The 14739-nt window shown below is 45.2% G+C and overlaps 1 protein-coding gene across 1 annotated transcript in view; it reads left to right on the forward strand.

Moving 5' to 3' along the window:
• CFAP74 (cilia and flagella associated protein 74) overlaps positions 1-14739 on the forward strand; it is an 85898-nt gene that overhangs the window by 42343 nt on the left and 28816 nt on the right. The window contains exons 16-21 of the mRNA XM_018059948.1: positions 1073-1139; positions 1518-1607; positions 10857-11021; positions 12330-12492; positions 13615-13691; positions 14209-14331. Coding sequence (XP_017915437.1) covers positions 1073-1139; positions 1518-1607; positions 10857-11021; positions 12330-12492; positions 13615-13691; positions 14209-14331 — 685 coding nt within the window. The remainder of the gene's footprint in view (positions 1-1072; positions 1140-1517; positions 1608-10856; positions 11022-12329; positions 12493-13614; positions 13692-14208; positions 14332-14739) is intronic.

A 14739-nucleotide genomic window follows, 5' to 3' on the forward strand; every position in this document is an offset into this window, starting at 1 on the left:
TCATCTCTCTGAGCAAGTTTCTGGGGTCTGTCCCTCCATTCACGTCTTCTCTCTTTTATGGTATCTAATCGGCTGTTGAAATTGCTAATTTCGTTTCCAATTCCAGTTGCCGTATTCCTCATTTCTGAAAGTCCCAAGCTCTCCTTCAGATCAGCTGATCTTTCTGGTTCTTCTCTCACGTCTGTAAAAGTCTCCCTACAGTAATTCTGCCACCTGAGGTCCTGGGGTCTGGCCCTGCCCCTTGCCGTGTCCCTGTCGGTTGGTGCACAGCTTTCAGGTCTGGGTTTTGACCCATCCACTGGTGAGATGCCATTCTGGGACTCTGTTAGTCTAACACCAGAACACTTCCCTCCTGACACGAGGAGCTCGGATCTACTGCCTTGAGCCCCTGGGACTCTGCCAGCCAGAGAGAGATTTTAATATTAAGTTTTTGCTTGTGTTTTCTAAGCAAAGTACAAGAAGTAAAATCCAACCTTGTGAAAATGGACCTCGTGTTTCATGTTAGCAATTTTGGGGGGAGCTCCTTTTTTTCAGACAAATTCAGACAGAGTCCTTCCAGAATCACTGGGAATGTGAGGCTGTTTTCCTGATCCTTTTACTTAATGTGGGGCTCAGATGGCTCCAGTTGAATGTAGCACCTTCAGTCCCAGCTCCCTACCTGGCTCACAGCCCCTCACCTTGAAACCAAAGTCCTAGACCCTTGGTTCTAGGCCTGGCTCATGCCCCCCAGGGAGCCATGACTGCTGCTCACCCCATAGCATCTGCACCCTCTAGGGCTGGCCCCTCTTTCCCTCCCTCCTTCCCATTCCCCTCCCCCTTCCCTCCTTTCCCCCTTTCCCTCCCTTCTCTCTCCCTCCCTTCCTTCACTCACACAACTGACATTCAGATGTCCCTGGAGCATCTCCTGTGGACTGAGCCCCAGGGAGGCAGCAGGGGCTCAGCCCCCGGGACAGGGTGAAAAGGAGGCTCTCGACGGCCTGCCTGGGCACTGGCTGTCTGGGACAGTGGCTCCAGCCTAGCTGTGGTCCATGAGGGCAGGAGGCTCAGCCCTGCTCCGTTGTTGTTCCCACAGCTTTGACCCCCCAGGCCCACTATCAGCCGGCATGTCCTGCGAAGTGCTTGTCACCTTCAAGCCCATGGTGAGTGTCAGTCCAAAAAGCAAGCTGTGGAAAGGGGGTTTTCTACCATCTCGAGAGGGTGGTGCGTGGAATCGGGGTCACCGCTGCCCCAGGCTCCACAGGATGTTGTGATGAAGGACACGCTGCAATGCAGAGGGAGTGACATGTGGCCTCCGCTTGGCTAATTTCCAAACATGCTGGAGACTCTTCTTCAGCTCAGACAGGGTGACACAGAGGCCCTTCTGCATCCCTGGGTGGCAAGTGTGACTGCTGCTGCCCGCGCGTCCAGTGGGATGGGCTGCAGGCCCCTCCCTTAGGCAGTGGGGGGTGGGTTGTCCAGATAGCACGTGTCACACAGAAGCTGCACATGTGTGGGTGGTCCGGGGTTTTATTTTTTAGATAAACAAAGATCTGGAAGGAAATGTCTCATTTCTGGCTCAAACAGGCGGATTTTCTGTTCCACTGAAATGTTCAACAAAGAAATGCTCTGTGAGTTTGTGCTGAGCATCAGGGATGTGGGGGGAGGGCGGGTCTGAGGCTGCTGTCTGGGGAGGTGGGTACCCACACCCATGCTGCAAACATCCAGAGAGTCTGCGCAGGGTGGCACCCAGCTTGCAGGATCCCAGGATCAGAGGAGACCCTCGGACTCGTCTCAGGAGACCTGCTCCTCCCAGAAGCTCTGTGGTGTCACCCGATGGGTTTCTTTTATAAACTATAGTCACCATGCAGCTTTCACATCCCCAGAGCTTGTAACTGGAGTTTGTGCCTTCTGATCCCTCTACCCATTCTACCACCCCTACCCCCGCCTCTGGAACCACAATCTGTTTGGGGGTTTTTTTGGTATCTGCGAGCTCCATTTTTTTTTCAGATTCCACCATAAGGTTAATCATACAGTACCCATCTTTTCTACCTGACTTATTTCATGTGTCATAATGCCATTCACATTGTCCCAAATGGCAAGGTTTCCTTTTTTATGGCTGAATAATATTCCATTTTATATGCACCACAATTTCTTTATCCATCTATTCATCAATGGACCTGACACTTCGGTTGCTTTTGTAAATAGTGCTTGGCTTTTGTAAATAGTGCTACAGTGAATATGAGCATGCAGACAACTCTTCTGATGATACTGGTTTCATTCATTTGGACAAATACCCAGAACTGAAATCACTGGGTCATACTGTAATTCTCTTTTTAATTATTTGAGGAGTCTCCATACTGTCCACAGTGGCTGCACCAATTTGCATTCCTACCAGCAGTGCACAACGTTCATTTTTCTCCACATCCTTGCCAGCACTTATTACTTCTTTCTTTTTGATAATAGCTATTCTAATAGTATGGCTTCCCTGGTGGTTCAGTGGTAAAGAATCTGCCTGCTAATATAGGAGACACAGAGATGCAGGGTCGATCCCTGGGTTGGGAAGATCCCTGGAGAAAGAAGTGGCAACCCACTGCAGTATTCTTCCCTGGGAAATCCCATGGACAGAGAAGCCTGGCAGGGTACAGTCCTTGGGGTTGCAAAGAGTCAGACACAACTCAGCAATTAAACAGCAACAACATTCTAACGGTACAAGATAACACGGAGCTGTGGTTTTGATTTTCATTTCCCTGATGATCAGTGATACTTTCATGAGGACCTTTCGTGTGCATGTTGGCCATTTGTGTGTCTTGTTTGGGAAAATATCTATTCAATTCCTCTGCCTGTTTTTAAATCATATTGTTTGGGTTGGTTGTTTTTTTTTTTTTTTTTTTGCTATTCAGTTGTGTGAATTCTTTACATAGTTTGGGCATCAACCCCTTATCAATGTGATTTGTAATGATTTTCTTCCATTCCATGAGCTGCTTTTTCATTTTGTTTGTAATCTCCTTTGTTACATGGAATTGATATTTTCTTTTAATTAAGAAAATTTTCGTATTAATGAAAAGCAGAAAGAATGTAATGTGTATCCATATAATCACTTCCTGAATCCAGTCACTGTCAACATTTGCCACGGTCACTTCTTCTGTCTATCTGTCTGCTTACCTGGCCCACTTCAGAATGAATCAGCAATTTCCTATTGCTCAACACCCATCCCTATAAAACATCAGCATCTCAAATATAATTAACCACATTCCTAGGCATCACCTCCCACCCAGTCCACATTCAAATGTACTGAGTTGTCCCCAAACCACCTTCTATAACTGTGGTTTTTTGAGCTAAGATACAATCAAGCTCACATATTGCATTTGATTATTATGCTCTTAAGTCTCTTTCCTTTCAGGCTTTAATTCTAGTAAAATACATACCTAGCCATGGCATGTGTAGGAAATCCCATGGATGGAGGAGCCTGGCAGGCTATCGTCCATGGGGTCCCAAGAGTTGGACATGGCTTAGGGACTACACCACCACCAGCACCGCACATGGCATAGATACACCATCTCCGCTGCCTGTAAGTGCACAGCCCAGGGGTATTCCATACATGCACAGTGCTCTGAGCCCTCACCACCGTCTATCTCAGAGTCTTCATCTTACAAAACCAGAGCTCTCCTAATTAAATGCTCACTCCCCACCCTCCCCTAGCCCCTGGCACCCTCCATTCTCCTTTCTATCTCTGTGAACATGATGACTTTAGGTACCTTATGTAAGTGGGATCACAGGGCATGTCTCCTCTTGTGAACAGCTTCTTCCCACTGAGTGCAGTGCCCTCCAGGTCCGTCCGTGCTGCAGCCTGTGTCAGAATGTCCTTTTGAGGCTAAGTGCTGTGGAGGGCTCTGCTCCTGGCGTTTAGCTGTTTGTTTTCATGCCCTGTAAGTTCTTTTGTCCCTCATCTCCTGCAGAGCTGTCATCTTTATGTTTAACTGACCTTATGTTGTAAAATGCTCAAGTTCCATTTTCATCCCTTCTGTGTATCTTCTTTGTGGTGGGATTACATTTAGCATCCTGAAGTCACAACTATCCTATCTGGGTTTGTATCAGTCTGACACGAACAGCTCATGAAAACTCCACTCCTTTACAGCTTTGTCCCACTCGGTTCAGTTGTTGATGTCACGAAATTACTTGTATTACTTGCGTGTCCAGTAACATAAATAGAAACTGGTAGATACCTCAGTTTCTTAGTTCTACAGAAAACAAAATGTGGAGTTATAAAGCAAAGTTATAATAATACCAGCTTTTAGGCTAAAAAATGCTTTTTAAAAGACTATGTTAGCATCTTAAATCATGTAGGAAACTAAAATTGCTGTTACAAACCATCATGACTTTGACACCAGTGCTGTGTGTCTCCCTTTCCAGAGCCTGGGGTTACTGTCTGGGGTCCTTTCCTCTCGCCTGCACGACTGGCTGGGGCATTTCCTTCAGGCAGAACTCCTGCAGCTCTTGTCCATCTGGGACTGTCTTTTGAAGGACAGTTTTTTTTGTGTGTTTTTTTAAACGATTTTATTTATTTTACTATCTTTGCCTGTGCTGGGTCTCCGTTGCTGTGCAGGCTGTTTCCTCTAGCTACAGTAAACGGGGGTTACTGTCCGTTGTGGTGCTCAGGCCTCTTATTGTGGCGGTTTCTCTTGCTGTGGAGTGTGGGCTCTAGGAGTGCACGCTCCAATAGATGCATCGCGTGGGCTCAGTAGTTGTGGTGCGTGGCCTTAGTTCCTCCGTGGCATATGGGATCTTCCCAGACCAGGCACTGAACCCTTGTCTCCTGCACTGACAGGCGATTCTTTACCACTGAGCCACCAGGGAAGCCCCTGACAGACTGTTTTGAAAGTTTAGGATTCTCAACTGACATTTTTCTTCCTGGAGCAGGTCGGCTCCTGGCCCTCTCTCCTCCCAGGTGTTTGTTGAGAAATCTGCCATGATCTTACTGAGGCTTCCTTGTGTGTGACAGATCATTTCTCTCCTGCTTTCAAGGTTCTTACTTTTTCTGTAGCCTTTAACAGTCTGATTACAAGGTATCTCATCACGAGTCTCTTTGAGGTCATCCCCTTCAGAGGTTATTGAACTTCTTGGGTGTTTGCAATCATGTCTTTCATTGAAGGTGGGGAGTTTTCGACCATTTTTTTTTAAATTTTTTTAAATTGAAGGATAATTGCTCTTCAGAATTTTGTGGTTTTCTGTCAAACATCAACAAGAATCAGCCATAGGTATACCCCATGTCCTTTCCTTCCCAAACCTCCCTCCCATCTGGCCCCATTCCACCCTTCAGCCTGTCACAGAGCCACTGTTTGAGTTCCCTGAGTCACACAGCAAATTCCCATTGGCTATCTATTTTACATATGGTGTTGTAAATTTCCATGTTACTCTCTCCATACGTCTCACCTTCTCCCTCCTCCCCTCCTCCCATGTCCATGTTTCTCCATTGCTGTCCTGAAAATAAATTCATCAGTACCATCTTTTTAGATTCCATATGTATGTCAGTATACGATATTTATATTTCTCTGTCTGACTCACTTCGCTCTGTATAATAGGCTCTAAGTTTGTCCACCTCATTAGAACTGACTCAAATGCATTCCTTTTTATGGCTCAGTAGCATCACATTGTATATATGGAATACCACAGCTGCTTTATCCATTCATCTGTCGATGGACATCTAGGTTGCTTCCATGTTCTAGCTATTGTAAATAGTGCTGCAGTGAACATTGGTATACATGTGTCTTTTTCCATTTTGATTTCCTCAGGGTATATGCCTAGAGTGGGATTGCTGGGTCATATGGTGGTTTTATTCCTAGTTTTTTAAGGCGTCACCATACTGTCTTCCATAGTGGCTGTATCAATTTACATTCCTACCAACAGTGCAAGAGGATTCGTTTTTCTCCACACCCTCTCCAGCATTTATTGTTTGCAGATTTTTTGATGATGGCCATTCTCACCAGTGTGAGGTGATATCTCATTGTAGTTTTGATTTGCATTTCTCTCATAATGAGCGATGTTAAGCATCTTTTCATGTGTTTGTTAGCAATCTGTATGTCTTCTTTGAAGAAATGTCTGTTTAGGTCTTTTTCCCACTTTTTGATTGGATTGTTTGTTTTTCTGGTATTGAGTTGTATGAGTTGCTTGTATATTTTGGAAACTAATTCTTTGTCAGTTGTTTCATTTGCTGTTACCTTCTCCCATTCTGAGGGTTGTCTTTTTACCTTGCTTTTAGTTTCCTTTGCTGTGCAAAAGCTTTTAAGTTTAATCAGGTCCCACTTGTTTACATTTGTTTTTATCTCTATTAATCTAGGAGGTGGGTCATAGAGGATCTTGCTTTGATTTGTGTCAGCAAGTGTTCTGCCTATGTTTTCCTCTAAGAGTTTTATAGTTTTATAGTTTCTAGTCTTACATTTAGGTCTTTAATCCATTTTGAGTTTATCTTTGTGTATGGTGTTAGGAAGTGTCAGTTTCATTCTTTTACGTGTAGCTGTCTGTCCAGTTTTCCCAGCACCGCTTATTGAAGAGGCTGTCTTTGCCCCATAGTATATTCTTGCCTCCTTTGTAAAAAATAAGGCACCCATAGGTGCATGGGTTTATTTCTGAGCTTTCTATCTTGTTCCATTGGTCTATATTTCTGTTTTTGTGCCAGTACCATACTGTCTTGATGACTGTAGCTTTGTAGTATAAGCTGAAGTCAGGAAGGTTGATTCCTCCAGCTCCATTCTTCTTTCTCAAGACTGCATTGACTATTCAGGATCTTTTGTGTTTCCATATGAATTGTGAAAATTTTTGTTATAGTTCTGTGAAAGATGCCCTTGGTCATTTGATAGGGATCGTATTGAATCTGTAGATTGCATCTGGTAGGATAGTCATTTTCACAATATTGACTCTTCCTACCCAGGAACGTGGACTATCTCTCCATCTGTTTATGTCGTCTTTGATTTCTTTCATCAGTGTCTTATACTTTTCCATATATAGTTCTTTTGTCTCCTTAGGTAGGTTTATTCCTAGAAATTTTATTCTTTTTGTTGCAGTGGTGAATGGGATTGATTCCTTAAGTTTTCTTTCTGATTTTTCATTGTTAGTAAATAGGAATACAAGTGATTTCTGTGTATTGACCTTGTATTCTGTGGCTTTGCTGAATTCACTAGTAATTTTCTGATAGTTTCTTTTGGGTTTTCTATGTATAGTATCATGTCATCTGCAAACAATGAGAGTTTTACTTCTTCATTTCTGAATTGGATTCTTTTTATTTCTTTTTCTAATTGTCTATTTCTTTCTAATTGTCATACTAGAACTTCCAAAACTATGTTGAATAATAGTGGTGACAGTGGACACCCTTGTCTTGTTCCTGATCTTGGAGGGAATGCTTTTAGTTTTTCACCACTGGAAATAATGTTTGCTTTGGGCTTATCACATATGGCCTTTACTACATTGAGGTTCCTTCTATGCCCATTTTTTGAAGTGTTTGTTACCATAAATGGGTGCTGAATTTTGTCAAAGGCTTTTTCTGCATCTATTGAGATGATCATATGGTTTATATCTTTCAGTTTGTTAATATGGTATATCACATTGATTGATTTGCATATATTGAAGAATCCTTGCATCCCTGGAATAAACCTGACTTGATCATGGTGTATGAGCTTTGTTACATGTTGTAGAATTATGTTTGCTAAAATTTTGTTGGGGATTTTTGCATCTATATTCGTCAGTAATATTTGCCTGTAATTTTCTTCATTTGTGTTGTCTTTGCCTGGTTTTGGTATCAGGGTGATGGGGGCCTCATAGAATGAGTTTGGAAGTGTTCCTTCCTCTGCAGTTTTTTGGAAGAGTTTCAGAAAAATAGGCATTAGCTCTTCTCTAAATGTTTTACAGATGTCCCCTGTGAAGTCATCTGGTCCTGTGCTTTTTTTTTTTTAGATTTTAAGATTAATTTCTTTTTATTTATTTATTTTGTAAATATAAATTTATTTCTTTTTATTGGAGGTTAATTACAATATTGTATTGGTTTTGCCATACATCAACATGAATCTGCCACAACTATACGCGTGTTCCCCATCCTGAACCCCCCTCCCTGTGCTTTTGTTTTTGAGGAAATTTTTAATCACTATTTGGATTTCAGTGTTTATAATTGGGTGGTTCATAATTTCTGTTTCTTCCTGGTTCAGTCTTGGGAGGTTGAACTTTTCTAAGGGTCTGTCCATTTCCCCTAGGTTGTCCATTTTGTTAGTATACAGTTGCTCATAATATTCTTTTATGATCCTTTGTATTCTGTGTTGTCTGTTTTAACCTCTCCTTTTTCATTTCTAATTTTGTTGATTTGGCTTTTCTCCCTCTGTTTTCTTGATGCTTCTGGCTAGTGGTTTGTCAATTTTGTTTATCTTCTCAAAGAACCAGATTTTAGTTTTATTAATCTTTGTTAGTATTTCCTTCATTTCTTTTTCATTATTTCTGCTCTGAAATTTATTATTTATTTCCTTCTGCTGACATTGGGGGTTTTTTGTTCTTCTTTTTCCAGCTGCTTTAGATGTAGAGTTAGGTTGTCTATTTGATGCTTTTCTTGTTTCTTGAGGTAGGATTGTATTGCTATAAACTTCCCTTTTAGAGTTGCTTTTGCTGAATCCCATAGATTTTGGGTCCTTGTGTTTTCATTGTCATTTGTTTCTAAGAATCTTGATTTCCCTTCTTATTTCTTCAATAACCTCTATGTTATTTAGTAATGTGCTGTTTAATCTCTATGAGTTTGTTTTTTGCAGTTTTTTTTTCTCCTATGGTTGATATCTAGTCTTACAGCATTGCAATCAGAGAAAATACTTGGTACAATTTCAGTTTTCTTAAATTTACTGAGTCTTGATTTGTGGCCCAAGATGTGGTCTATCCTGGTTCTGTGTACACTTGAGAGCATATTCTTCTGCATTTGGATGGAAAGTCCTGAATATATCAGTTAGGTCCATTTGAACTAATGTTTCGTTTAAGGTTTGTGTTTCCTTATTGATTCTCTGTTTTGATTATGTGTCCTTGGGTATAAGTGGGATGTTAAAGTCCCCTACTATTATTGTGTTACTGTCGATTGTCCCTCTTTTTCGGCCATTTTTTTTTTTTTCAGTATTCTCCCAGCCCTTTACTCTTCTCCTCCTGGGACCCTGCAATGCACATTCTGATCATCAGATCAGGGCCTTGTCAGGAAATGTTTTATTACAGAATCAGTCTTCTTACTAGTTATAGGTCTATTCACATTGTCTTATTTCTTTGTGATTTAGTGTTGGAAGGTTTTGTGTTTCTAGGAATTTGTATATTTCATCTGGGTTATCCAGTTTGTTGGTACAAGGGTAGTACTTTCTTGAAATGAAAGTTAAAGTCGCACAGTCATGTCTGACTCTTTGCGACCCCATAGACTATACAGTCCATGGAATTCTCCAGGCCAGAATACTGGAGTGAGTAGCCTTTCCCTTCTCCAGGGGATTTTCCCAAACCAGGGATCAAAGCCAGGTCTCCCGCATTGCAGATGGATTCTTTACCAGCTGAGCCACAAGGGAAGCCCATGTACTTTCTTAGAATTCTTTTTACTTCTGCAGAATCAGTATTAATGTCTCCATTTTCATTTCTGATTTTACTACTTTGAGTCTTTATTTTCTTAGTCCATGTAGGCAAAAGTTTGTCAATTTTGTTGATCTTTTTGAATAACCAACTGTTGGTTTCATTAATTTTCTCTATTATTTTTCTATTCTCTACTTTATATCTGCTCTGATGCTTATTTTTTTTCTCTGCTAGTTTTGGAGTTTAGTTTGTTCTTTTCCTAATTTCTTGAGTTGTAAACATAAATTGCTTATTTTAGATCTGTCTTATTTATTAATGCAAGTTTTTATAGCTATAAATTTCCCCTTCAGTGACCCTTCCACTGACTGCATCCTATGAGTTTTGGTGTATTGTGTTTTTGTTTTCATTCATCTCTAGTTATTTTATCATTTCTCTTGTGATTTCCTCTTTGATTTTTTGCTTAATTTCCATAATTTTGTGAATTTTCTTGTTTTCTTTATGTTTTTGATTTTTAACTTTATCCTGCTGTGGTCAGAGAAGATACTTTGTATGATATCTCTCTTTTAAAGTCTGTTGAGTCTTTTGTGGCCTAACTTATGGTCAGTCCTGGAAAATGTCTTGTGTGCACCTGACAAAAACATATGTGTTGTTGTTGGGTGAAGTATTCTGTATACATCTGTTAGATCCCATGGTTTATTGTGCTACTTAAGTTCTGTATTTCCTTACTTATTTTCTGTCTGGTTGTTCTGTTCATATGAGAAGAGTATTGTAGAGCTATATATTTCTTCTTCAATTTCCTCAGTTCTTGCTTCATGTATTTTTGATAGTCTGCCAGATGCATACGTGATTATAACTGTTATATCTTCTTGCTATGGTGAATCTTTTATTAATATACAACCATTGAATTTTTTATTATTTCCATAGTTTAGCCTTTTCCAGAATGCTGTATAGTTGGAATCATACAGTTTGAAAGCTTTTCAGACAGACTTCTTTCACTTGTGTAGCTATACACGTCTAAGGTTCCTCCATGTTTTTTTTATGGCTTGCTAGCTCATTTCCTTTTAGCTGGCTTGATTTTTTAAAAATTGGACTCAGGTGCTCCCCAATGTCATGATCAATACACAAGTTTATGATTTCTGGCGTGTGAGTTGTTCATGGACGGTACAGAGACCTTTCCTCTCCCCCATGGAGCCAGATGCAGACCTTATCCATGAGTGTGAGGATGGGGTCAGAGCTCCGTGTCCCCTCTGCTGGGGGGTGACAGGGGAGAGGAGACCTGCTGTGGTCACCCTGGCTCACTCAAGGTCTTCTGACAGCTGTCCCTCGACAAGGAGCTCATCGACTTTGGCAGCTACACAGTGGGTGAGACTGCAATCCGGACCATCACGCTGACCAACACTGGGGGCTTGGGCACCAGGTTCAGATTTCTTCTGGCATCAGAGACTTGTGAGATGGACACCTCCCAGTCGGCCCTAAAATTAGTGAGTATGCCGCTGCTCCTGGCCAGTGCTGTGGCTGCTCAGCCGAGGGCAACACGTGGTATCTCCCGCCCCAAGATACAGTCCCATGAGTGTGAAGTGGGCCATGAGTCAAAGGAGCCTGTTGATGTGAGCAGGACAAGGAGGGGTGGCAGGACAGCCTCCAGTCCACCTGGAAGTGCTTGAACTCTATAGGGAGCACACCTTGGCCGCTGGACACTGTCCCCTGTCACGTGTGTTGGCAAGGCAATGGACAAGTGTTCTCAGAGTGGGGGCATCCCAGACCCCTCAGGCTGAAAAGCTCAGCAAACCCTGCCCCGCACCCACATCTCTCTCAAAAGTATGAGGGAGGCCCTGATCCTCTCATGGGAAGGCTGTGCATGTGCTGCCAAGGGAACAGAAACAGGAGGGACCCCATCCATGGAGACAACTTCCAAAACAGCCAGTGGACAGGGAAGGGGTGTGGTGGTCATTTGGGGGTGAGCACAGAGAAAGTTTGCCTCAAAATACATGTCTAAGTTAGTTGAAACTTTCCTATAAGAAGCACTTAGTCTGTTTTCTCTGCTGCATTAAGGGGTTTCAGCAAAGGTCCTAGAAGGGTCTCCCCTGGAGAGGGAGAGGGCAGAGGTACCCTGAACAGCAACATGGGCTAGCTGCTGCAACAGAGGTTGGGACCAGGGTGTGAACCCAGAGCATGGGATAATGAAGGAAGAGGGAGTACAGGAGCCAGGTTTATGGAGGGAGGACAAGCGCCCAGGCCCTCAGGCTCTCCACAGGCACTGGCTCTGTGTCTCAGTGGATGTCTGAGCAGCTGGACTACAGCTCCACCAGGGCAATGCCCTGCATGTCCCCCATGGACCCTGAGTCACATGCAGCCAGCATTCAGTCCTGAGCCCAGGGGAGAGGCCTGTGGGTCTGTGGTCTCTGGGAAAGAAGCAGAGATGAAGCCAGCCTGCTCTCAGCCTGCAGGGGTCTGGGCCAAAGCCAGGAGAGCTCTGGGCTGGAGCCTCGGGGGGCCCAAGCTCACAGTGGAGAGCAGCAAGTGTCCTGGAGGAATTCGGCCCCATGCCTGTGTGCAGAGTCTCTAGGAGGGGGCTGAGGAGGAAACCAACTGTGTTAGAGGAGGCCCTGAGCCCCAGGCAAGCTCAGCACAGGTCAATGGAGAGCTGCCAAGGGGGTCATACAGGAGCCCGTGGTCCCCAGCCCAGATCATGGCCGGGCTCTCAGCATGGCACCTCAGGGATGGCGGATCTGGACAGCTAATGGGAAAGGCAAATGGACTGCACTAAAGGTATTATGTTCTCTTTTCAGAGTAGTATCTTCACGTATGAAGACAAAGGTTTTTATGATAAATTCACCACCAGTTTTTCTGAGCATCAGATGGAGGGCAATGAGTCATCCCCTACAGATGTACCAAGCCAGAAGGAGTCTGGAAAGCTGGACGTGAAGGAGCAGGAGGAGGGGCACCCCATCGGTGAGCTGGGCCCATGGCCTGCGCTCAGCATACAGCCCTGGGCTCCTTGGCACAGGGGCCCCAAGTCCCAGCCGTGTGATGGGCAGAGAGGCAGCACTCAGCATGCAGCCCTGGGCCCCTCAGCACAGAAGGCCCCGAGTCCCAGCCGTGTGACAGGCAGAGGGGCTGCAGGTTGGGTCAGAGGGCCCCAGAGGACAGATTCCAGGAGCCACTTAGAGCACGTCCACACAGACAAGGCCAAACAACTGTGAAAACAGGCTGGGGGGGTACTGTGTTACCTTTCTAGGACTTGGCAGCCCCCTCTCCCCCTACCACACCAGCGTGGCCCCCCATCCTCCCCCGCTACCCCACCCGGCCCAGCCCTCACACAGCTTTCTACCATTTTCTCCTCTTAATACAAACCTCTTGAGTCCACTTTCAGCTCCTCCTGCCTTGAAACAAAGCCTCAGATGGTCCACTTCTCAGCCTCCCCACGCGTCTCTGCTGTCCTGTCTCAGACATGCTGCTCTTAGGCCATTTTGAGCAACTCGGGACCTTCTCCCACCCAGGCCTCCTACTCCAGAAGCCACAGTGTCCACTGAGTCCACCCAAGAAACCCCTGGCCTGGGACCACACATGGCATTGAAGTTGGGGGTTCCTGAGTTCCCAAGGCCCCCCTGCAGGAGATGGCCATGGGAGCTGTGAGAGTGGAAACATCCATGTGAACCTGGGGCCACAGTGACAGCCTCTTTGCCAACGAGCCAGGCAGTCTACCTGCACTGACCCTACAGCCCTGTGACCCCTGTCCTGGCACAGAAGGGTCAGGACACCCTGCCCAGGCCTGGGGCACAACCCCACTCCACTCGTCCTCCTGTGCTACCAAGTGGCCCTTCTTTGCAGAGCTGGGTCGGGGGAAGGGTAGGGGCCCTGCCTGGGTCAGGGTGCCCCCGTGAGGGCCCTCGCCAGCCCTGGAGACAGGTGGGGGGCAGCATGTGATATTGTCAGGATGAGCCATCTGTTCAGGAGGGCTGGGGTGGCCTCCGCAAACTCCAGGACAGCACTTGGTCTGGGAGAGGGAGGGGCCCTGGTGCCCGAGCTCTCCTGGCCTGGCCAGCCTCACCTGTGAACCCCCTTCTATTCCAGAGTCAGAGGGCGTGACCTTGACCACCATCATGACTATACCTCCCAATGAGGAACAGATGGAGTTCTCGCTGGGAGAGGTCAGCAAGGCCCGCATTCCTCCAGCCCTGGAGTGGCCTGTCCATCTGACCATAGCTGGATGAGACTAGTCTGGTCACCGGACTTGCAGCCTCTGGGCGATTAGCTATCTCAACCCATATCTGGCCACCCCATCCCCAACTGGGTTAGGTCAGACCCAGAGCCAAAGAGGCATGCCTGGGTGCCCCTGTCCAGTTGAGCGCAGAGGAGACTTCCATGTGGGGCCTCACTAGCCAGAGCGGCAGGGGTGGGGGTGGGGTCCATGTGTGTGTGCACGTGTGTCCATGTGGTACGTGTGTGTCCATGTGTGTGTGTCCATGTGTGTGTGTCCACGTGTGCGTGTGTGTGCATCCATGTGTGTCCACATGTGTGTGCAAAGACTAGGGTCATCAGGAGAGCAAGTGCACACATGGCTGCTGCCACCTCCCACCCACACAGTGACTGGCCATGGTGAGGCCATGGGAGGTACCTTGACCAGAATGTGAAGGCTGACCAGCCTTCCGCCTCTCTTCCTTGCAGACAACAGAGGGGGACATAGGCCCCTTCAGCTCCATCAAGGTGCCCGTCATCTTCACCCCGATTGTCCCGGGAACGGTCCAGAACAGTTTCAAGGTCGTGTTTAAGAATCAGCAGTGCCCAACTGTGAGTACCATGCTGCTCCCCAGGCATGGGGTCCCGCCCTCCACCTTCCATCCACCCAACCACGTGGGGCCTGTATTATAGAAAAACCAAAAGGAACTTTTAGGCCAACCCAATATTTTGGATATTAATCTCTTATCAGTGATGTCATTTGCAAAGATTTTTTCCTATTCAGTAGGTTGTCTTTTAAATTTTGTCAATGGTTTCCTTTGCTGTGCAGAAGCTGTTATGTTTCATTAAGTCCCATTTGTTTGTTTTCGCTTTTGTTTCCTTTGCCTTTGGACACAAATCCAAAAAATTATTGCTGCAATTTATGGCAAAGAGTGTCCTGCCTATGTTTTCTTCTAGGAGTTTAATGGTTTCTGGTCTTATATTTAGGAATTTAATCCATTTTGAGTTTATTTTTGATGT

Source organism: Capra hircus, chromosome 16 (genome assembly GCF_001704415.2).
Source record: "Capra hircus breed San Clemente chromosome 16, ASM170441v1, whole genome shotgun sequence".
NCBI classification, from domain to species: Eukaryota; Metazoa; Chordata; class Mammalia; order Artiodactyla; family Bovidae; genus Capra; species Capra hircus.